Here is a 23,812-nt window from a genome sequence, read left to right as displayed (position 1 = left end):
AGACAAAAGAAGTCGCCAAGGCCCTGGTGGAGCCCGTCGGGGGTTTATTTGAGGGGAAGCCAGTCGCACCCCTGCATGCATGCGTACAAGTGGAGCAACTATTGAATTCAATTTATGAGTATAATGAGATAGACATCCCCACTGCAGATGGGAAGAATTGCCTTGGACAATGTGTCGGCAGCACAATTCTTTGGCATAAGTGAGATATCGTACTGCTTGATCAAATACCCCCGGCTCTGCGAGATGCATCACCATCGGCGGCTCCGCGATCACCACCTGCTCCACGATCACCACCGGCTCCACCATCGCGAGATGCATCACCACAGGCTCCGCGATCACCACGGGCTCCATCCCGAGAGGCATCACCAGCTCCACTCCGAGAGGAAACTCCACCTGCCCCGCGATCACCACCAGCTCCACTCCGAGAAGCATCACCACCAGCTCCACTCCGAGAGGCATCACCACCTGCCCCGCGATCACCACCGGCTACATCCCGAGAGGCATCTCCACCTACCCCGCGATCATCGGCCCCGACAAAGGCTCCAATAGTAGCACAGAAACAACAGCCGCCGCATGAGGTGTCGCGAGTGATATGTGCCTATGAGGAGCTAAAGGACGGGAAAGAGATTGCAGACTTGTGGCACAAGGCAAACATGAAGCAGGCTGATCCAAAGCCTAAAGCGAAGGACAAGACAAAGGCGAAGTCAAAAGATGATTCAACCTCTACTGCTAAAAGATCAGGATTTTCCAAGCCCCGCACTGACACGAACTTCAAACAAGTAGTCGGGGTCGATGAAATTCCAGATTTGCCTGATTGTCCTAAGAAGTTTACGTACAGACAGCCACTTCTACCTGATTGGTGCCTCCAGGATGTTCCAAGTGAAATGAAGCGGATGCATAATTGGTACATTAGGGCATGCAGACTTGGGCTTCGTACCATATCCGCTCCATACTATTCCCAAGTATTTGGACCTGCAGGCCCTGGCATCATTGATGTCTTGTTCAATTTTCAAGACATCCACGCTATGTTCTGCCTCAAAGAACTTGACATCGAGATGGTTAGACTATGGTGCATGTAAGTGCCTCATTGATACTTAATTTATTTTATGCTATTGTCTTAACTACTATATATACGCATATCTTATTAATTATATAATTCTATTCTACAGGATGCAAACAAGTGATGCATATATCTTAGGTAGAAGGATCAAGTATCTTGATCCTCTAGCAATTTGTGAGGCCAAGCACAACAGGCCAAATACGTGGAAAGAGGACCATGATCTCTTCAAGAACTGTAAGACGCCTGCGCAGATAGCTAAGGAACGAAAATTTCACCTCAAAGAGGCCATGAAGATGGTGGCGGCCTACATAGCAAAAATGATGAAAAAATGGGAAGATGATGCTGATGTCATTTTTGCACCATATAACATTAGGTACTTCTACTTTTAATCATTTGTTACAATATACACTTGCTGCGATTCATAGCTAAAAAAATACATATTTAATATTGCAGAAATCACTGGATCGCTTTTGCACTGCAACCCAAGATTGGAAGAGTCCTTGTCTTCGACTCCTTGGATTGGCCAAAGAAAACATACACTGATTTCTTATTCATCCTCAGAATGTTAGTGCACTTACTATGCTTCATACGTACATCATGTAAAATTTCGCATAAATAACATGCATTTATAGACTAACTTCTCACTTCTATCTTTTTCAAACAGGGCTTACCAGCAATATATTGCATTAAATGGTACTCATCCCCCTGAGAAGCCTAAAGAAATGACTCTACGCACACACTTTTCGTTCCACAAGCAACCTGCTTGCTCTGTGTACTGCGGGTATTACTTGTGCGAGCATCTCAGGGTATAAGGGAGATACACAATTGATCCTGAAAATGTAAGGGACTACTATTTATTACGCATAGATTTACATGTGTTACATTATTTTTGTGTATATCTAACACTTGTGCTTACTTTTTTCATGGATTCTCGTTAATTTCAGGACCATCCCAAAAGGAACTATGGGATACTTCATGAGAAACAACTTCTAGAAGTAGTCGCCGATTTATGCCGTTTCATCATGCACGAAGTGATCAACCCGAAGAGAACATTTTATGATAAACACAGTGAATTAGCAATGGAGAGTAAATATCTTGGTCTTTGTGAGTGGGAGAACAAGAAGCACTGTGCCTCCTCTAGTAGCGTCGGTAAATAGGAGAAAACCATGCATTCAAGATACAATTTTAATGATGTACTATATTAGTTATATATGCTTTGTAGTGATACATGTGTGTGGTTAATCACTACATTTAATTTTGCGTTCGTATTTATTGATATTTATGAAAGGTTCCATGTCGATCACTAGGACATTCGATTGTGAACTAGCTCGATAGAACAATATAGTTGACATTCAATTGCGAACTAGCTCGATAGAACATAAAAGCGGGAATCCATATTTCAAATCGCTATATTATTTTTTTTGTGGGCCCGAAAAACATTTCCAGGGTTGGGCGACCGCATGAGCCGCCCCTGGAAATAGATTTTCAGGGGCGGTCTGCCCCACGAACCGCCCTGGTAATCCATTTCTAGGGGCGGTTTTGGGCGTGTACCGCCCCTGAAAATCGATTTCCAGGGGCGGCACATGCGGTCGCCCAGCCCTGCGAATCGATTTCCAGGAGCAGAGATTAGGGGCGGGTGCACCATCCACCCCTACAAATATGGTTTAGCCCGCCCCTACAAAGGTTTTTTGTAGTAGTGCAAAAAGAAAAAGAAAATCCCTAGAAAAATGTTAAGGTGACTATATAACTGTGAGATGTTCCATATACCATCATTTGCATATGCAATTTTAAGGTGGAATCCTTGTGAGGTAACATATCCATCTAGCTAATAACTAATTCTTTTTTGCTATTTTAAATGAACTTGTCCGGTATACTTTCAAGGCTTCAACGGTGTAATAGAAAATTGAAATATTGTGGCTGCAGGACAGTAGATATCTCCTACCAATTATTTTCACATACAGATCATGCATGCATACCGTAATATGGGTCCAGATTTATGTTTGAATAATATCATGCATGATTAGTATATTCAGTAAATGGATATGTGTTGAGCAATACTAAACTCAGGCCTTTTCATTTACAATCATTCTCGATTCATATGTTAAAATTAAAAAACATTTTTATTATGAGTTCGTTCAAGACGAGTCATTTCCCTAGCTAACCAATATATTCAGTATGCTTATTCAAATAATACATGTATACACATTCTTGATAGTCCATGGCCCAAATATATCTTTTCATTCAATCGACATAATGAAACATAATCAACTTTGGAGATATACTTCCAAATCACCCATCTCGTATGTACCTTAACAATTCAGGTACAACTTAACAATTCAAATACCTTGTTCCATGAAACTTTTCACAAACATTAAATGACATTTTACATAGACATAAGCGAACTCATTGTTTCATGTAAGCTTGAGTAGCGTAGCCACCTTTTCCATATCCAAAAGTGAAGGTGCTCATCATGCTAGCTGTGAATAATGTCCAGGTCTCTGTTTGAGATTATTGAGAACTAGAGCTGAGCTCAACAAGTGAAGCATAGATGCCATCCTTTATCTGCATTAGGTCACCATGGCTCCCTTTCTCGACTACTGTCCCGTTCTTCAAGACAGTGATGATATCCGCGCCTCTAATTGTCGATAAGCGATGTGCCACCACCACAGTCGTCCGACCAATGACCACATTGTCTAGAGCCTCTTGCACCACTCGCTCCGACTCCACATCCAGTGCACTCGTTGCCTCATCGAGCAGCAACACCTTGGGATTCTTTATAATGGCCCTAGCGATGGCAACACGCTGCTTCTGCCCACCTGACAACTGGATCCCTCTCTCGCCGACGATGGTGTTGTACCCATCAGGAAGGGCGGAGATGTACTCATGTGCATTGGCTGCTTCAGCAGCAGCAATGATTTCTTCTTCGGAAGCCTCCCCTTGCCTCCCATAAGCAATGTTGGCGCGGATGGTGTCATTAAACAGTACTGGTTCTTGGGAAACCAGCCCCACTTGCTGCCGAAGCCAGCTTACATTGAGGGTCTGAAGATCAATGCCGTCAAGAAAAATGCTACCGGAATCCGGGTCATAGAACCTCTCAAGCAGTGCAATCACCGTGGACTTCCCACTTCCACTCTCCCCAACGAGTGCAACAGTCTGCAAGGACAACACCACTAAAGTTAAGTTCTGCATCATTTGAAAATGTGTAGGCTACTTTTTAGTTCTGATGAAAACAACCACCTTTCCGGAAGGAACACTCAGTGATAGATCCTTGAATATTTGAATACTTGGTCGCAGTGGATAACTAAAGCATACATTCTGGAAATCAATGTCACCCCTCACGCTTGCAATGGTCACACCCTCCTCGTTGCTGTAATCAATCTTGGATTTACAATCAAGAATTTCAAAGACAGAGGTGGCTGCATCATTAACCTTATTACTGTCTGCACCTATTGCGCTTGATCGGGAGATTCCTTCAGCTCCCAGAACTAATACAAAAAACACCTGACAACCGCTGGATCATGAGATGGCCAAAACATGGAAAAAAAATGAAATGATGCAGTATTGGTATATATAAGAATGTGTGTGCACCTTAAATACTTCAGGAAATGTTGCCTTTCCTTGCTGAACAAACTTTGCACCAACGTAGAAACAGAGAGCATACGCAAAGTAGAATACAGCTAATGAGAAGCCAAGTCCCAAGCCACCAACAACACCTTCCCTTATTCCTTGCCTTATTGGAGATTCACATTTCATCTCATATGTTTTCATCACATTCTTTTCGGCACAAAATGATGCCACAGTTCTCATGCCGCCAACTGCATCACTTGCTACTTGACTTGCTTCTTCATACTTCAACTGCATCCCACCAAGCAATTAGACAAAGATACTTTCTATATGAGAAATAATTGTACAAACAATACTAATGGTCTATCCGTTTAATATACCTTTGAATTTTTATTGAGACCTTTAAGAAACAACATCTGAGCATAGGCTTGCAAACCGACTAAGGGCAGCACAACTGTTATAATCAGTGTCATCTTCCAATTTGCCACCATTGCTATTGTGAGGCCTGATACAATAGTTGATAAAGTCTGCACATTAAGTGCTAAGTTATCACCAACTAGTTGTTTCACAATAACAGCATTGGTCGATAGCCTGGCACCTATCAATCCACTGAAACAAAAATTAAAGCTTCTCAAAGGAATGTATTTTTTTTGTTTACTTCCAATTAGCATTTGTAACTATTCGTCTAAACACATTCATGATAAAGGTTTTTAACAATGAGTAATATCGCAGTAATGTACCAAAAGTTTATCATAGTGCTCAGAAACTTATTCCAGGATATTGAAAGCATTGTTATTTACTCCTTGCAAGATTAAGGTGAAAATATTATACTGAAGGTTTCATTAGAAACAACTAGTAGGATATTGATTTCACGCTTGTAGATTTTGAAAATGGCAATATGGAGGAATATTACTGAGCATGGTAACAAAACATATTATTGCAAAACATCATGTTAAAAAGGTATACACACCTTGAGTTCTCAGGTTTATCAAACCAATTGATGTCTTGGCTCATTACACTTCGAAACATCAATGATCTTATGCGCTCCACAAGCTTCCCACCTGCTAATCCAAATAGGAAATACTCTACTGGATTCAGAACAAAACTATAAGCGCCTAGTGCAACGAACATGCTAGCCCAGAACCTGGAGTCCTTTGGTAGTTTTTCTGGTGGCTCATAAAATGTCTTTATTGCAGTTGAAATCAGTGTGCCAAATAATGGCAAAATGACTCCATGCATTGCAGCAATAATAGAACCAAGTGCAAGAACTAAAGCTTCTGGTTTGTTCAAATAGAAAAGCCTAGCAATTGGAGCTTTCTTTGGACCATTTGGCATCACTTTATGTGTCTTGTCATCCTCTATATTCGGAGCAGGACTAAACTCTGTTGGGTCAGGTATCCAAGGTGAGGCAGAGAAAGAGTGCCTATCACTATGCCCAATAGAAGATGAACCTTTACTAACTGATCTCTCAAAGAAACTTTTGCTTCTTGGATCAGTATGATAAGTTTCTGCCTCTTGCTGAGTGTCTTGTAGATGAATTAGCTTAGAGTAAGAACCTTCAGGTATCTTCATCAACTCTATATGTGAACCTGCGTTGAGTTCACACAAACAAGGTCAAATATCATGTCAGGCAAAAGAAACTAAGATTTATTACTATAAAAATTGACAACTTTTCTAATGTTGCCGGGTTGTGTTGTAGTTAAAACAAAGTAATTAATGGAATATCACAAATATATATCAATTAGTTAATAGAAACATCTTCCATTTAGTGCCTTAACTATGACATTTCATATTATATAGATAAATTGTGTTCTCAGGATTACAGACTACAAAGATTAAAATGAGTAATCTGGAACATAAACATTAACACGAATATATATTGTCAAACCTAAAATTTTACAGAACATGGGGACAATTTAGGAACAACAATTTTTGAAAAGGTTGTGGATAGGGATATATATTTCTAGATTTGTACTTAAGAAAACATTGCCAAATGGTATACCTTGTTCGACCATCTTCCCATTTTGTAGGACTGATATCACATCAGCATTCTTCACTGTGCTGAGACGATGAGCAACAATAATTGTAGTCCTTTGTAACATTACCCTATTCAAAGCTTCTTGTACTACCCTCTCTGATTCCATATCCAATGCACTAGTTGCTTCATCAAGTAGTAAGATCTTAGGGTTCTTCACGATTGCTCTGGCAATTGCTATTCTTTGTTTTTGGCCTCCAGATAGTTGAATTCCACGTTCACCAACCATTGTGTCAAGACCCTGTTAGGTTACAAGCAACACATTATTATTTGTATAGCATAAAGTTAACAACAAACTTACAATAATGGACATATAAGTTTATAATACATTTGGAAAGTTATCAATGAATTTGGCTGCATTCGCAAGCTCGGTAGCTTCCTTGATGTCTTCAAGTGTTAGATTTTCCATCCCGTATGCAATGTTCTCCCTGATCGTAGTTGAGAACAACACTGGTTCTTGGCTAACAAGACCAATTTTTCCTCTTATCCACCCAAGATTCATTCTTCTAATGTCAACTCCATCAATCAAGACTTGTCCAGCCTGTGGATCGTAGAATCTCTCCACTAAACTGATCACGGTCGACTTCCCACAGCCACTCTCTCCAACTAGGGCCATAGTAGTGCCACTTGGTACTCGCAATGAAAATCCGTCAAATACCAAATGTTCAGATCTGGTAGGATAGCTGAAGTAAACATCCGTCAATTCAACATCACCCTTGATGTCCTCCAAAACGATGCCCGCGGTATCATATATGTCAATATTTGGCTGTCGTTCAATTGTCCTGAACATTCTATATGCTGCTCCTTGACCTTCTGCGAAAGCAGTCACTGATGGTGCTGCCAAACCTAAGCACCTGTGGAAGAGAAGTATGTAACTGAGATCAGCAAAAGATATAAATAAGATATGAGAATGCCTATTTAAATACCATGATGTAAACCAATGGATGTAAATAAGATATGAGAATGCCTATTTAAATACCATGATGTAAACCTTCTCGAGAAGTTTAATTAATATTGTGACTTATGACAATGTCATCTTGGGAAGTGCAAAATAATATACCTCGCATTTAAGAAATATAAGATAGAAACAACTACATGAGGGCAGAAGCATGTCCATCTAAAAACATAGCTCATTATCATCATTACTATTTCATATTTTAAGAATATTTTATTTATAATGTGATGCATGAGAAACTTACATTGCACCGATCGTGACAGCCATTATAATCGAAATAACTGAGCCTCCATTATATCCACGCTCAATTATCAATCTTGATCCATACCAGATTGCTAATCCATAACTGCAAAACAAGGATAGCTCCATGGCACCCAGTCCAAGTCCCGTTACAATACCTTCCAATAATGAGGATTCATACGCTTTTCTTATTAACTTGTTATACATTGTTATAGCATGTTCCTCACCACCGAACGAAACTACCTTCAAAGCATAAGTAGGTAAATTAAACAAAGTTAACAGAACTTGGTAGTTACTAGTGATATGTAAGGTGAATAACAACAAACATGTGCCTAGTTGCACTAACCGTTCTGATGGCCCCAAGAGTTTGTTCTACAACATTTCCAGCATCACCATATTTTGCTTGCATGTGGGTGGAGAGTCTTATCCTCAACTTAGTTATGATTGCAAAGGAAATAGCAATCGGAGGAATGCTTGAGAGCATAACAAGAGCCAAGAGCCATCCTCTCACAAATGCTATAATGAAGCCACCAACAAAAGTAGAAAGGAGTTGTATGGACCTTCCAACCTAACCAGAATATGTATACTAACTTATATAAATATTTTTTACTCATTTAAAAATATAATTACAAAATTTGATACATTCAGTAAGAAATTCATATATGTCAACATTGGATGAACCGAGCCCTACTTAGGCTTCACCATCTCTAACAGAAAAAATAGACAATGCTAAATAAGATGAACTCACATCATTAATAGCAAGAAAAACAAAGATAGTACGAGCTCACTATTCATGAACTTGTAGATATTCACAACTTCTGTATTTTTATTACCAATGTGGGGCATTGCACAACAATTAGATATATTATTAACTAACTGCAGTTGGTTTGAACTCAAACTCATATTTTTGTCTAATAGCACTATTCATCCAACACATAAGGTGAGTCGATAACTCAAACAATGTGTACTTTTGATAACATAAAACTAACTGCACTAAACCCTTTCCCCTACAAGAAGAGCACTATATTTATTTATTTATTTATTTATTTATTTATTTATTTATTTATTTGTTTATTCACTTATGATCATTTGTCATAGAAAGTGTTTAGTTTGTGTTAAATTGTAAGGTCGATGCATAAGTGCATGTGGAATAATGGTACATGCTGCATCAATCAATTGTTATATGCACTACCTAAAAAGTCTCACATTCAACATCTCACATATATTCTATGGACCATCGTTAGATATTGTGCCATCTCTAATGATTTAAGTTATTAAGAATCATATAAGGTGGTATATGGAGTGGTTAAGTAGTATCATCACTAATAGTTGTAATAACAAAGTGAGATGATGATATGTAGGTTAGATAAGAAATCAATTATAAAAGTAGTAATTACATGATGAAATGATAATATATGCAATAATTTTACTTAGTTTATGATGGAGATATGAAATCAAAGGGTTGTCATGAGTTTCCGGTGGGATATTCCAAAACTACAAATATTTATACTGAGTTGGTGAAATATTTTTATATAAAATTGTAGATCTCAATGTGATCTCCAACTTTGTAGTTGATAACTTTTAAGTTTTAAAGTTATTTATAGCCAAATAATCATCTTAAGTTTCAAACTACAAGGTTAAAATGAAAGTCTAATTGCCATCAACAATTAAGTGTGGGAGGGATCCCTTACAATTCCAGCCTCAAGCCACGATAGATAGCAACTTTTATCCATGGAAATAATATAAGCGGATGTACAACCAGAGGATTGGTGAACAATGGTCCAATGAAAGCTAAGAGATTTGCGATCAAACAATTAGCTAGAAAATTCTATACATCTTATCATCATTTTGTATGGAACCAACATGAAAACAAAATCAATTTTCACCGCTACTTTGGTACTCCAACTGGCGATGATAATCATTCTTCAGTGTTAGCCCAAACATTAAATGCTAAATAGTTGGTCATTTACCATTAAACAATAAATGGTAAATAGGCAGTCGCCTAAATAGTCATTTAAATGGGTTAAATGGTCACTAAACGGGATAAATGTATGATAGATTAAATGGATGCGGCTAGCCCCTATATATGTATCATTTACACATCGCGCAAATGGGCTAAACGTCTACGTAGGTGAACAATGCTATTTTTACTACTAGGTCAAGCCACGAAGCGGTGATGATAAAAATGTCTATTTTCACTGCTGAATCTTGGCTAGATCCGGTGGTGAAAAGCCACCCATTCAAACTACAGAGCCCAATAAGATCTAAAGTTTTATACTTGACCTTTTTTCATTTGAGATTGTTTAGATGTCCAACTATTTGATATAAGTACTCAAACATATCAAATGACCACATATGTAAACAAGGTCAACATCAAAGTTGTAGTACTCAAAGAGATCTACAACTTTTTCATTGACAATTTTCATGGTCAAATATTACATTATAAGTTTCAAAAAAACTTAACCCAAAGCAATAGCATCCCTATATTAATCATAAGAGACTTTATGTGTGGTAGTAAGAATGGTATGTGTGAGGCTTCAAGGTGTGAGTTCAAATCCTTATGAATGCATCCTTGTGTATTTTGCATGAAAAATGCCATGCGTACGACCTTGTAATGGGTGATGATGTGGTAGATGCTTGATTTAATTTTTTCACTATTATATATTTATTTTTATTGTTTTTTTAAATGTGATCACTGCCAATTCGAGGTTAGTGGCTCAAACCGGCGGTGATAATCATTTCCACGACATGTTCCAAAATGGCAATAATATGCTTATTATCACTGCCGACTTAAATCCAACATCTCAAACTAGCAGTGATGGCGACGAGCTTTATGTAATAGTGTATTTATTTTTATTGTTTTTTAGAAGGTGATCACCGCCCATTCGAGGCTCATGGCTCTAACCAGCGGTGATAATCATCTTCACTGCATGTTCCAAAATGTCAGTGGTACACAATATTATCACTGCCGACTTAAATCCAATGTCCCCTCCAACCATCGGTGATGGGGCCTTACAAAATGGTGATGAGCTTTATGTAATAGGTGGATGTAGTTTATGTTATCATAGTTCATAGCTTTTCAATGTCTCAAAATAGTATACCTTCTCTCCTATGGCATCTTGAATGAGAAATGTGTCACCTGCCATCCTTTCAGTCACTTGCCCAGTGCTCATTTCCATGTCAAAATATGCAATGTCTTGTCTTAGAATAGCCTTGAGATACAGGGCTCTGATTCGGGCTGCTTGTCTTTCTCCAGCAATTGTCCACAATGATACCTCTAGCAAAATAAAGAAACTACTAGATTGAGAAAGGTTTGTTTCTAACTTTTTGTAAAACAATAGAATTGGTTTCTAGGAAGATTCTTTAGATAAAAAGAACAATGGAACATTACTTCTTTACTGATATGATATGATTCTGAATAAGAAATCCACTTACGAAGTGTTGAAGCAACTCCTGCCCCAATGGCAAGATAGACAAAGTTCACGATCACCTGAAAACAAGAAATGTGAGTTTGGTCAAAGGTAATAATGATGAGCAAGCCACCCTACCAAAACAATAATAGTTAAAGGACTTGTCAGATCCGGAACAGTGGGACTGCTTAAAAGCGTAGATTATTCTAGAGTAAGGGATAGCACATGCCATGTACCTTATCCTCTTGTAACTACTCGATTAGGCATAGGATTAGTCGACATACAAGGAAACTACTTGACCATGTTTGACTAGGATGACTCTATGCTAGTATTCAACTAGGATTTCCATGTAACCCTGTCCCCCCGAGACTATATAATGGTGGGCAGGGATCCCTCCAAAACATACGCACGTCATCAATCATCTAATGCAATACAAATCAACACAGATCGTAGAGCATGACGCTCTTGGCGGCCCGAACCTGTCTAAAGTTACGTGTTTCTTGCACCTTCGAGTTCAGATCTCGGCGAGTCCCTGTCTGCAATCAACCACCTCGAGGGTATCTCTCAGTGGGCTTGGCGGTAACACACCGACAAGACCGGTACACTTTGATTCTTATATTAGTGCCAATGATTTATGAACACTCCCAACAATTCCTGTCACTATATATCATTTTGTGTAGGGTTTGTCTCACATTTCTGACTAGAAAAGAAAACCTTGTATTATCATCATCATCATCATTATTTCTTTACTTATTTCAAACCATAATAAAAGTCCTTTTATTCTCTAGGATTAATTGTCAAACATGGAATCTTGTAAAATAGATTAATTGTCAAAATGAGGATTTGCTTATGAAGCATCTACACAAATTCTTCAATCATGAGAATCTCCGGTGGGTCAAACTAATATGGAATAATTATTATTCCAATGGGATATTACTAGGAATCACAAAAAAAAACTTTTTTCTGGTGGAGAGATATAATCAAGTTGTTAGATACTTACAAAGGCCTTGCAGCACCAGAACCCAACAATAGAAGAACTGACTCTTTTTGGAATGATGTCTGGAATGGATTAGTTCCTACACTACACTTCCAAGAACTATATTCTTTTGCAGAAAAAAAGAATACTCACTCAACCAGGTTATTTGAGTAGATCATCTCTACATCAACTTTTTTCAGTTGCCTCTCTTTCTCTGTAAGCCTTTCAACGGTGTCACCCTTTAAATGATCAAGTCTAGATATGAGTACAGCAATTTGGAAGAAATGTGGACATATATTTGGAGGAATAATTTCTATAGGCTATAGCTTAATATAGGTACACGCTTTCTCATGGCTCTCCAAAAGTTCCTGCCAAATGAAACATAAAAGTGTTCCTTTTCTCTTACTCGAGGATAGATTAAATACTAGCTCGATGTTGAAGAGGAAAACATGATCCTTCAAAATTGTTCCTATGTTATATGCTCCTCCCGTATAGAGGAATCTCTATTTCATCTCTTCATACAATGCCCCCTTCTCTAAATTGTGTTAAGCTGCAATTGGTTTGCAAGTAAATGATCAACTAAAACTGTATGAACTTCTTCATAACTTCATAAGGCAGTTATCTCTTGCCCCTTCTCCATGGAAATCATGATCTTGATGACCTGGAGCATCTGGGTTGAAAGAAATAGAGTCGTCTTCAAGCAAAAAGTCCATTCTCTACAGAACTGCTAGGCCTACTTCGAACATGAGTTTGCTCTACTGCTCCGTATGGCAAAAGGAAGATACTTCCCAGGAATCTCTGATTAGCTAGAGTCTCTCTTGTAAGCACCCGTACTGTAGGAAATAGATGGGGTCTTAAGATATTAGAGCCGACCTCATACACAACAGCAAGAGGTCTTAAGGGGGTCCTAGCTAGAGTAAAAAAGCTTAGAACCAGACCTGTTTCATAAAATAAAATAAAATAAAAAAACACAATGGCCAAAATCCTATCCTCTCCTTCCCAATGCAAGGGTCCTATTTGTGTTTGCTTGAATGGTGCAAAAGCTCGATCAGTACTTCATAACTCTCCCCTCCGCCTCGAAAAACAAACTATAAAAATTGCTAAGCCCAAGTCAGAAACTTCCACTCAGCCAAATTCAAACAAGGATCCTTTTGTCCTTAACCAAAGCCACGACACTCAGTCGACTAGCTACCTTGTCACCAAAGTTAGCCTCGTGTGAGACCCACACCCACAACCATAGAACTAGCTAGTTCTCCACAACAACAACAAAAAAGAAGAAGAAGATTGTTCTAACCATTAAATTAATTATGCAAACACTGAAACTCAAATTTTTTTCCAAAAAAACAAAAAGTTCCATTGAAAGTAGAAAAACCGCGTGCATTGGCAACAACCTCCCTGCCATTCTTAGGCATGTAAGGCAAAAGGGTACAAATTTTACAGTCAGCATGCACTATGTAAGAAAAGGCATATATAGTGACAGGCATCATCTTCCTAAAGTGACGGACATTATTTATCATGTCACTGATGACTACTCAAAAGTGACGCACCTATGCACCACAAAGGTGACGAGCATTAGTCTTAGCCTGTCACCTATGTCAACACATAGGTGACGTACATCATTCTTTTGCATGTTAAAATAAATATTTTCAGTGTGAATAAAAATCAAAAAATGTTTTCTTTTTCCCACCGCGCTCGCACCTCAAGTCGCGCGATTTTTTCTACCATTACCAGGATTCAAACCAGCAACATCAACCTCGCGCGTACCCTTCCCTACGACTAGGCTACACCATCACATGTGACCAACAATGAGATATTTTCCTTTTATCATCACTTACAAATGTCTTATATAACCAATTTCATAGTTATAACGATCTCAAATGAATTTTTTTTCAACTACAAAAGTGGAGATCTGGTCGCGACCTGCAACTTTCGTATATACTTTTTTCCATCTGAGATCATTTGAAAATTTTGAAAATTCAAAATTCAAAATTTAAACCATGTATTTGGGTGCCAAAACAACCTCAACTGAAAAACATTTCGACTACAAAGTTGTAGATCTGGTTCGGACATGCAACTTTTGTATAGACCATTTTTTAATTGGAGACAATTTAAACTTTTCAAAAATCATGTGTTCAAATATTATAAAAAATCACAAAGGTGACGTGCATTGATGTTGCATGTCACCTATATCATTACAAAGGTGACGCGGTTTGACGATGCCCGTCACCTTTGACTTGTCAAAGCCCGTCACCTATGCTAACTTTATAGGTGACATGCTTTAATTTACCTGTCACCTATATAAAACTTATATGTGATGGACCATAGATGTGGCCCGTCACCTATAACAAAGGTGACATGTTTTGATGTTGCACGTCACCTATGTTATAAAAAGGTGACGGGCAATATTTTAGGGAGGCCCCCCAAGGTGTCAAAGGTTACATGCATCATCTTCGCGTGTCACCCATATCGCAAAGATGACGCGCAACAACAACGCGTCATCTTTATGCACGTCACTATAGATCGTTTCTTACATAGTGATGGCAGGGAGCAACATGTAGTATTGGAAGGGAAACACCAGCAGGACATTAGCCAAGAGCATAAAGGGCAGGGGAGCTAAAATAGTGACACATAGGCACATAGTAACCTCATAGTCAAGGAGGGACATCAAATGAGCATTGTATGTTTCCTCAAAAAAACTGAGCATTACATGCATTGGAGAGAGTGGACCCCAAGCTCTGTCAATGTGTGCAAAAGCGATGGTTTGCTCTGATGAAAGCTGATTGTAGACTGTCATTGTCTCCATTACCCTTAATCTCTTCTGATGCACATCCCTCCCGAGAAGCTAATTCTACACTTGACCGTAACTTCTCGGTCCAGCGGTCGATTTCGACTCGTTTAAAACTAGGCACTGGCGGACCCCACGCTTGATCATTCGCTGCTTCACTATAGCCATATCACCTCCGCACATCCCGTTCATTTTCTCTCTATTTTTTTTTCTCTCTTTTCGCACTCTTCCAAGAGGCAGCACGGGGAGAGAGAGAGAGAGAGAGAGAGAGAGAGGCCTCGGACCTAGGGGAGGGGGCTGGGGGCGGCGGCGGCCCGTTGGTGGTGGTGGGTTGGCCGGACCCCCGATGGGCGGTGGCCGGCAGTGGGGGCAAGGAGAAGGTGGCACGGCGGTGGCTGGAAATAACGCATCTGGCTTGGAAAGCTAGTTAGGGATATTCGATAGAGGAAGGACCTGTTTCGAGTAGTGAACGCACCAAGAAAAGCAAAGGTTAGCGTGGCAGCCGTTGGAGGGCGGCTGCGGAGGGGGTGCCGATGCCGAAGCATGCGGAGGAGGTGAGGGAGCAGAGGCCGGGGCGAAGGAAGAACAAGGGTGCTTCTGCGATGGGATGGATTCCCATCGCAGCGTGCGAGGAATAGACTCCCCCTGGCGATAGGTGCGCTGGGTTCTTCGGATCCTGGCTGCACTTTTTTTTGTTCGGTCCTCTCTCTTTTCTTTGTATTCCTACTTTTGCTCCCAATTCTTTGCTTATATTTTTTAATTTTTTTCTTACTTTTAAATTTTGATTTAAAAACTTTTATCCTGAATCCCTAATGTCTGTTCCCAATTTTTCAACAAAATTTTGCATGTAAGTTTTTATTTCAATTTTCTATTTCTGAGTTTTTGCGATTTTTTTCCATTTCACAATTTTGTTCTCGAATCTTTGGTTTCAGATTGTATTGGAAGCTTTTTTGTCTAAAATTTTCATATAACTTTTTAAAGAATATTTGTATTTGAACAAATTTGGATAACAAAAAGAATGGAACGGCGGGCGAGCGCACTTGACCTTTGATTGGCCTGCCAGACAGCTTGTCGGAATTCGACCAGAAGGAGCCCTGCTAATGGGCGACTGTAAACTAGCAGGTCCCCATCCCTCCTAGTGCCAGGAAGAAGCTTCCAAACATAACAGTCAAAAAATTCCAAGCACGGAAATCACATTATCCATCTACAAGCCTACAATGGTACCGCACTAGCAATGGGCGATGGACGGATGATGGATGACAGCACCCCGGATAGGTCAATTGATGTATTTTGTCAACTATTTACACACACTCTAAACCATGAAGTTAATTTCTTCACTACTTACACCTGAATTAGTAACCTTGAGAACTCGTGTCGAAAACATAAGAATGAAGTTTATGTTCACAGGTAGAATAAAAGTTTTCACCGAGATTCAAGTGAAAAAAATAAAAATCCCTAATGGAGTTTGTCGGCTTGGTGTGGCGCCGACGTTGTGTTGGCATTGGCGTCTATGTTGTGTAAGGCCAGTCTCAATGAAATTTTATGGAAAGTTTCATGGCTTAAATATCATCAATTTTGCTGATATGTTAAGGAGAGAGAAGAATAGAGTTTCATAGAATGCGAGAAGAGTTTCATCATCATGAAACTCATCTGGCACAGTTACCTAGTTCTCAGTCTATGTGACTATGCTCATGCATGAAACTCCTGAGACTGGACTAAAAATCTGTGTCCACCACCAACTAGCTAGTTGTGTTCCAACAAGTTAAGATGAACATGTAGCAGGAAGAAATAGGCTGCGCACATGCACGTGGCTACTTAATTACCTTAGAGACCCTGTGCGCGACGTCGGAGGAGCCATCAGTGGAGGAGCCGAAGGCGTCGATGACGTCGCCCATGATGAAGGTCATGAGCGGCCGCGCCATCCCGTTGGCCACCGCCGCGGCCGCGCCCACGGCCATGAGCGCGGCGTCCGCCCTGTCCGCGAACGCGAACAGCCGGTGAAACGGCACGGTCCCGACGGCGGCCGCCTTGCCCACCGCCGGCGGCGGCCTCTCACGGCCGCCGGCCGCTGTCTCGCCGCTCCCTCTCATGGACGAGAGCTATAGTCAACCAGCTGTGAGCCTCGAATCCGATCCCTTCGTCTAGGGCTTCGGCCACTGCTACCTTTAAATTATCATCGAGACTTCGATGACCCCGGCCCCGGCGGGAGATAGAGCTTTTGTTAATTCGCTGCTTAGTGACTGGGAGAGCGCGCATCAACGGTGCAGGCGCAGTGGTTAAGTTGACGTACGCAGGAGTATATAAAAAAGGCCTCGTGTTGCTTGATGCCAGGCAAAAATTAAACCATACGAGGCTCTTATTAATTTTAGACCACCGCTGTAAACAACACACATGCCAATATATTGGTCAATGGCCGACGGCATGAGCTCATGAAAGCAACTAAACACCGAGCGCTCGGCATCCCTTGATCGTGATCAGCAATGAGCTGGAACTTGGGGTCTGGGGCTATTGGCAGCAGGGTTTTCTCTACCGGTATTTTTAAAATCTCGGTGGTCACCAGTAAACCGGAATATCGGATATATCGGGAATTTATCGGTGATACAAAAAAACTTTTGGACAAAATTTACAAAAGAAACATTCGTTCTGTTCAGAAAATCATGTACATCAGTTCTATATCATTCTAGATAAAAAAAACAAATATACACATACTATAAACTACCGATTCAATGATATTTATATGAATAGTCCAGTCCTAAATATTACAAAGTCCACCATAGTGCCAAATATTATATAATATCAATGCACAATCCAAAATACAACAAGTAGCACCATAATGGGTTAGGAACGGGTTTTTATTGTGTTCCAATTGCTTGGCGGGCTCGCAAAACATTTAGGCCCAATTTTTAGCACGCACAGTTTCAAAATGCCGAAAATTTTGGGCGGTACCAACAAAATACCGGGCACCACCGGTAGACGGGAGATTTCGGAAATTTCGGAATTTTTCGGCCGGTAGAAGTCTGGACTGGCATAGCAGCAGCACATGGCGGTTGGCGGCAGCTGACCAAATCACTTTACAATCATACTAGTATATCACTTTACAGTTTTTACATATATATATATATATATATGTAAAAACTGTAACACAGCCGGCCGTATTTTTAACCACTCGTGCGGCCACTTTTTCCCATCCACGGAGCGAGCAATGCATGTACTGCTACTGAACCGGTCCCACACGTCATAAATGACTGAGCATATCGGATTCACAAGCCTACTCATTTCCTCTCCCCACTCTCTCTCTAGGGTTTCTCTCTCTGCTCTCGCATCCACCGGCGACTTCACACACCTTTGGATCGCGGTGGAAGAAGATGAGTGGGAGTGAGCGGAAGTGCAGATTGGCACCAGGTGAGCAAATCCACGCTCCCGCAGCATGCTTGAAACCATGTTCCCCAAGTTTTTTTGGTCGATTTTGATTCCATTTTTGTTTGGTGGAGGTCCTCGGCGTGCGCTTCTGGAGTCCAGCGAAGCATCTGCGGATCTGGGCGAGGGGGATTGGAAGATTCAGACCAGATCAGGTGAGTTTATGCACCCCCATCAGACCAGATCAGGTGAGTTTATGCACCCCCACGGACTCAAATCATGCCTGCTTGCGCCCTTGCTTTTTTGCTCTCCGCGATTTTTATTTCGGTCGGATCTCATCTGCTGTGCGCATTTGGATTCAAGCGAGGGGTTATTTGGGTGGGATGTGTGCTGGAAGTGCAGATTAGGTCGAGTTCATGCATCCCGCGCACCCAAAACACCCCTGCTCACGCGCATTAGGTCTCTGATTATGTCTCTGTTTTTTCTCTTCTGCGGTTTGTTTCTGGCGGAGTTCATCCGCGACACGCATTTTGATTCAGGCGAGGGTTATTCGGGCAGGGGGATGGGGTTGCAAGTGTGATTTAGGCAAGTTTAGCAGCGCCCCATGCACAGAATTTGCAGGGTGTTTGCGCGCACATGTGTTCTGCTCTCTGAATTTGTAGGGGGTATTGTGCTCCCGTACACAAAGGTAAATCAAGCAGTCCAGTTTTCATTTTGCTCCTGGTTGCTGGTTGGTTTGTAGAAATACACATGCACAGGCAAATTATGTGTGTGCTGGTTGGTAAGTTCACTAGTTATGATAACTGAAAACAGTGCACTTTATCCATTTGGGGCTTCGTAGTCTTTTGGTTGCATTTTATATGTAAATGTAACAGAATGATTTTGGTACAAAGACTAGAATCCTTGTGCAACAGAAGTATTCACTTCAAATTTTAAGCTCAATTTATTTAGATGACTTGTCCAAAAACGCCGAGTTCAAAAACAGCTAGTTTTGATAGCTACTAGCCTATTATGCGGTCCGAGGAGTGGTTCATGTTTTGACACCATAGACTAATTTTTGCTAATGGATTAGTTTGTGCTATGACCCCAGAACACCTTTTGCCAGCTATGTCAGAATTTTGTGATTTTCTCCCCAAATACTTACGTGACATAAACATCTCTAGATCTGTAGTATTTTGTTCATTCTAAATCTGTGTTCTGATATATCACTAAAAAGTGATTGCATATGAACTGCTGCCCCCTTCTGAACAGTTAGATTGTTGTTTCTATATATATCTCATATCTGTCCAGAGGATCAACATATAGTTTTTCTAGGTGGTGGAAAACCAAAACTAAATGATTTCGAGGTATAATCTGACTGGGAGTCATATATGCAGGGATAGATTCGTGTTGCAGTTACACAGCTGGTTTGTTGTTTAGGAGATCAGGTTCTTCTTAAGTGCAATAATCTAAATGTAGTTCTATTCAGAATATACAGTTCTTTTTTACTACAATAACCATGCTCTATCAATAAAATCAAATGCACTGTATTAGTCTAGCAATAAGATCTAGCCGTGATGCACAACAAATTGACACGCTCGTAGTATTGTTAGATTAGCATGCAGCAGGCTAGGCTATTGCTTTTAGAAAATGTGAGCACTGAGCAGAGCATGAGTCGCAAAAGCAATATATCACTTTGAAACGACAATTGGACATGAAATTTGCACATGATATGCAATCCAGAATCATACTCGCCAGGCTATCGTTAGAGCTTGTCACTGATTTACCCTTATCAAGCCGTGGCAGTACTTAAACGTCATGGCTGCTTTTCATTTGCTTTAGTTCAGGCACATTACTATTCTAGGTTAGGCAAAGTATTGTACTTAGATAGGCAAAGTATTGTTGTTAGTCAGACAAAGTACTATTATTAGTTTAGCTAAAATTTATTTTTAATTAGGCAAATTATTGTTATTAGTCTGGCAAAGTATTCTTATTAGAAAGGCATCTCCCCCTTCGATATTGTTCTGCTACATTGGAATTGCCTGCATTTGCCGTAGTTTCTCCACTCCGCTTCATGCTAGTAGGGATAACATGAGCTCATCTCCTCTTTGATTAGGTCGGCACAACAGCAGCATCAGTTGTATTGAAGCCGCAATAGTAGCAGTGTATGTCTTTAGCTTGGCAATCCAGTAAGATTTTCATATACCAAGTACATGGAAGGTCTTTTCATGCTATAGGATGCAACCGCTGGTTCCATTGTTAAGTCATGGCTTGCTTGCATTTGGCTAGAGGATAGAACTTTAGGTCAATGTGCTATTTTTTTTTTTAACTTTGCTGGTATTCTCTACAGCTTGACTTTGATTAGAGCAAATATACAATTTTTTACAATAGGCATTTGAGTACCTTGCAATAGGCATTTTTGTCAAATAGTACATGCATTTTCAGTAATTTCCTATAGAGAATTATATCAATTATTAAAAGCAGTTCATACTTTCCAGTGGGCAAATACATCAAATATGAGAAGCAGTTCATTACTTTCCAGTGGGCAAAAACTGAGTTCAGTGAATGGTGTGTTGTTTACCGGTGGATCAGAGAAGCAAGGTGTATATTTTGAGACAATAAAAAAAGTGTTTCAGGTAGATTGTGATTTTGAATACTCTTGCCTATCTCTAATCAATCTAAGACTACTAGCCAGCTAAGGCCATTGGTGTGGGCACCTTGGCCTGCCTGGGCCGAACCACACATAAGATGCAATTAGTTGTCTAGCAGTTTGGAATTGATAAGTTCCTAACTATGAGTTGCTTCTAATGTTGTTAATTTCAGTAGAACATATCATATTTCAGTATCATAATTTTGGATCATCTATTTTGGATGCCCAAACCTGAAGCATATCCAACCAAATAATCACAATTTACTCTAACAGTTCTATTTTCCCTTGTCAGTATGTTTTGGATATGAATGACGCAGGTGAATCATTTCCTTTATTTGCTCAATGCCTAGGCTTTGAGCTTGTAAGTGTGATTGGCTGCAAGGTAACTTAACTTTTCACAAATAGCAACTTACAAGTGTAACAATAATAATTAATTAAAATATAAAAGATAATCTGCCAACTTATTAGATTATTTTCTCTACAAAATCGATAAACTCATACACCTCGGCGGTAAGAGTAATGCTTAGTTCGAAGTTAGAAGATTACCTTTTCTTGTCTGGTGTAAGGCACTGGAGCAAAATGCACTGCAGTCTTCTATTCAGTGAACACACCACTATTCTTGTTCAGTTTGCTGAAACAGGTGGTGGACACTGATTATTTTTTCTTTTGTGCTAGGACAATAATATCTTGGAGACTTTTGATGCCCAGAATCAAGCATCTACTCTTCAGTTTCCCAGCTATTCTTTTGAGGGCACAGTGTTTCAAAGGTAGCTGCTTCATGCAAAACCATGTTCAAGCATGTCTTTTATTTGCTACTTCTTGCTAATAGTTTAGAAAGACAATCTTTTTCTTTGCTATCTTATTGGGTAAGATAAAGCATGCAGAGAAACCGTGGTTCAGTCAAATGGCATAAAATTACATCCGTGGAAATGTATTTCTGCGTGGAAGATAGTTTTTATCTTGTAGTACTCAAACTGATTGCATGCATATGTATCATTAGCATTTTAATAAATTTCAATAGGCATTTTAATGCTATCCGACTAGCATTTAAAATGTTCACATGAAGCAATTTAGAATTTTTTTTGCTTTTTTGTGCATAAGCATTGCATGAAACTTAAGGTAAATCAACTAGCATTTTGGTAGAATTTATAAGCATTTATAACTAGGAATTAGGCAATAATACTATTTTAGATGGGCAATAATATGGTTCCCGATAAGCGTCCCCCCATAAGTTCATCATTTGTGTCTGGTTTGCCGGTTAGTTGTACAAATAGGCGTGAACAGGCTCACAGAAGGCTTGAATTGGGGGGATTTGCTAGTTATTGATACTGATTCAACTCCTTTGTATTTGCTGGTTAGCTGTCCTCATCAATTTTGGCCATTTTGCTTGTTATTAATACTGATTCAACTCCTTTGTATTTGCTGGTTAGCTGTCCTCATCAATTTAGGCCATTTTGCTAGTTATTAATACTGATTCAATTCTCTGTTCTGCTAGTCAATTGTTCTCGTCAATTTAAGCAATTTGCTGTTTATTTATACTGATTCACATTTCTTGTTTTGGTGCCATAGCAGGCTCACAAATCTGATGATGGTGGCGGTCCATATTTTCTTGGAGCTAGAGAATGATGCCTGAAGATTTATTTTGTATGAATGTTTAGATGGGTGAAAATTTCCTTTGTATATGTTTTAATTTTCTTAGAGTTCTTCATGAATTTGCTTAATTGGTCTCAAAAAGTTGCTTCATGTGACCATTGAGTTGAATGGCAGTATTAGTGAAGTAGAAATAATGTGTCAGGAGATTAGGAAGGGTGGTGGTGGTTGTGATTCCAGTAAACAATTGCTCGTGATACTACTTCTTTTCATGTACTAATTCACGTGGTTTCCAAATATGGAAAGTAGCTTTTTTATTCTATTTATTTTTCCTAATTTGGGTAGGCCGTACGGCCGGCCTAAATTATGACCGGCCGTATATTAGCCAGGTCACATAGCACTAGCTAGCCCCCAGATGAGATAACAATTCCAATTTAATTAAGTATTCTATAACAATTTATATTGATAAATCGACAAGTATATGCATAGTTGCTGTCACGGCTGCACATAATTTTTCTGCTCATATAGTTATTCTTCAAAACACATACATTATATATATCTTATTTTGTTTTGTTGTTGTGCATTTCCATTAGATTACTCATCCCTGGAAACTGAGTGGCAGCTCAACTAGTAAGATTCCTTATGGTGGAACATGTCCGCTCAGGTTCGAGTCTCAACACGGGTGTTCATATTTTCTGGATGTATTCCAAATTTATTTGGCGCTATTTTTTAGTGGTAGGCGATGTGCCCGTTGATAGAGAAGTGTCTGTGGTGATTTCGTCAATCTCGAGGATCTGTCCGCTTAGTCTCTCACCTTGGTTGCGTGCGTGTATTCATAGATATGAGTGTGCGTGCGTGGTGTATATGAGCATCTACGTGAACTCATCCCTTTCCTCGATACCAAAATACTGCTTTTGTAGTGATTGGATGTGTATTTTTTTTTGAGAGAGATGTGATTTGGAGATTACTAAAAACTTATAGGTAATGAGAATTGAATCGATAATTTGCTGGAGCACCTTCATGATCAAAATCATTATTTTGATATTTGGAAGAGAGATGAGTAATTTCTTGGGGAAGGGAAAGCGAGAGTTGGGCATCGAATGACGCCCGACGATGTGGCCGTACCGTAGAGCGTAGAAGGTGCTGCTTGTCTCGCTATATATGCGGATCGCCGGAGCTGCCATTCGCCTTGTGCGGAGGATCGCAACGAC

General features: G+C 39.8%; 3 protein-coding genes across 7 annotated transcripts in view; 2 read left to right on the top strand and 1 right to left on the bottom strand.

The window, feature by feature from the left end:
- The first annotated feature begins 653 nt into the window (after window positions 1–653).
- LOC120709850 lies at window positions 654–1,872 on the top strand. The gene is made up of 4 exons (XM_039995487.1): window positions 654–1,075; window positions 1,170–1,433; window positions 1,514–1,624; window positions 1,725–1,872. Exons 1-4 carry the CDS (start codon window positions 654–656, stop codon window positions 1,870–1,872), a joined length of 945 nt encoding a protein of 314 aa, XP_039851421.1.
- Window positions 1,873–3,272: 1,400 nt separating this feature from the next.
- Window positions 3,273–17,115, bottom strand: LOC120709849 (ABC transporter B family member 4-like). Its single transcript, XM_039995486.1, has 12 exons — window positions 16,849–17,115; window positions 11,290–11,344; window positions 10,956–11,131; window positions 8,201–8,422; window positions 7,859–8,097; window positions 6,988–7,513; window positions 6,627–6,900; window positions 5,595–6,213; window positions 5,005–5,233; window positions 4,649–4,915; window positions 4,298–4,561; window positions 3,273–4,213 (listed from the first exon to the last, which is right to left on the bottom strand). Exons 1-12 carry the CDS (start codon window positions 17,113–17,115, stop codon window positions 3,569–3,571), a joined length of 3,783 nt encoding a protein of 1,260 aa, XP_039851420.1. The 3' UTR covers window positions 3,273–3,568.
- A 1,123-nt stretch (window positions 17,116–18,238) lies between these two features.
- Window positions 18,239–23,812, top strand: part of LOC120707103 (callose synthase 7-like) — a 52,274-nt gene continuing 46,700 nt past the window's right edge. The window contains exons 1-5 of one of the 5 annotated variants that reach the window (XR_005688810.1): window positions 18,341–18,427; window positions 18,517–20,997; window positions 21,304–21,393; window positions 21,687–21,778; window positions 22,584–22,923. Coding sequence is in view for 1 of the 5 variants with exons in the window: in XM_039991877.1 (XP_039847811.1) it covers window positions 18,391–18,427; window positions 18,517–18,597 (118 nt within the window). In the remaining 4 variants the exon portion in view is untranslated. Of the gene's footprint in view, window positions 18,428–18,516; window positions 21,779–22,583; window positions 23,266–23,334; window positions 23,606–23,812 lie in introns of those variants that run through there. The other 4 variants (XR_005688808.1, XR_005688807.1, XR_005688809.1 and 1 more) reach the window with 4 other exon arrangements.

Source organism: Panicum virgatum, chromosome 5K (genome assembly GCF_016808335.1).
Source record: "Panicum virgatum strain AP13 chromosome 5K, P.virgatum_v5, whole genome shotgun sequence".
NCBI lineage: Eukaryota > Viridiplantae > Streptophyta > Magnoliopsida > Poales > Poaceae > Panicum > Panicum virgatum.
Note: the sequence above shows the minus strand (reverse complement) of the source record. Positions and strands in the feature narration are given on the sequence as shown.

Bases quoted from the DNA above. Each gene is read 5' to 3' on its own strand.
- LOC120709849 (XM_039995486.1), bottom strand. From the start codon at position 17,115: ATGAGAGGGAGCGGCGAGACAGCGGCCGGCGGCCGTGAGAGGCCGCCG. The intron at 6,214-6,626 runs GTATACCATTTG...AACTCAACGCAG, and splicing joins TGGGAAGATGGTCGAACAAG to GTTCACATATAGAGTTGATG. The intron at 5,234-5,594 runs GTGTGTATACCT...TTTTTGTTTCAG, and splicing joins GATAAACCTGAGAACTCAAG to TGGATTGATAGGTGCCAGGC.
- LOC120709850 (XM_039995487.1), top strand. From the start codon at position 654: ATGAAGCAGGCTGATCCAAAGCCTAAAGCGAAGGACAAGACAAAGGCG. The intron at 1,076-1,169 runs GTAAGTGCCTCA...TCTATTCTACAG, and splicing joins ATGGTTAGACTATGGTGCAT to GATGCAAACAAGTGATGCAT. The intron at 1,625-1,724 runs GTTAGTGCACTT...TTTTTCAAACAG, and splicing joins TTCTTATTCATCCTCAGAAT to GGCTTACCAGCAATATATTG.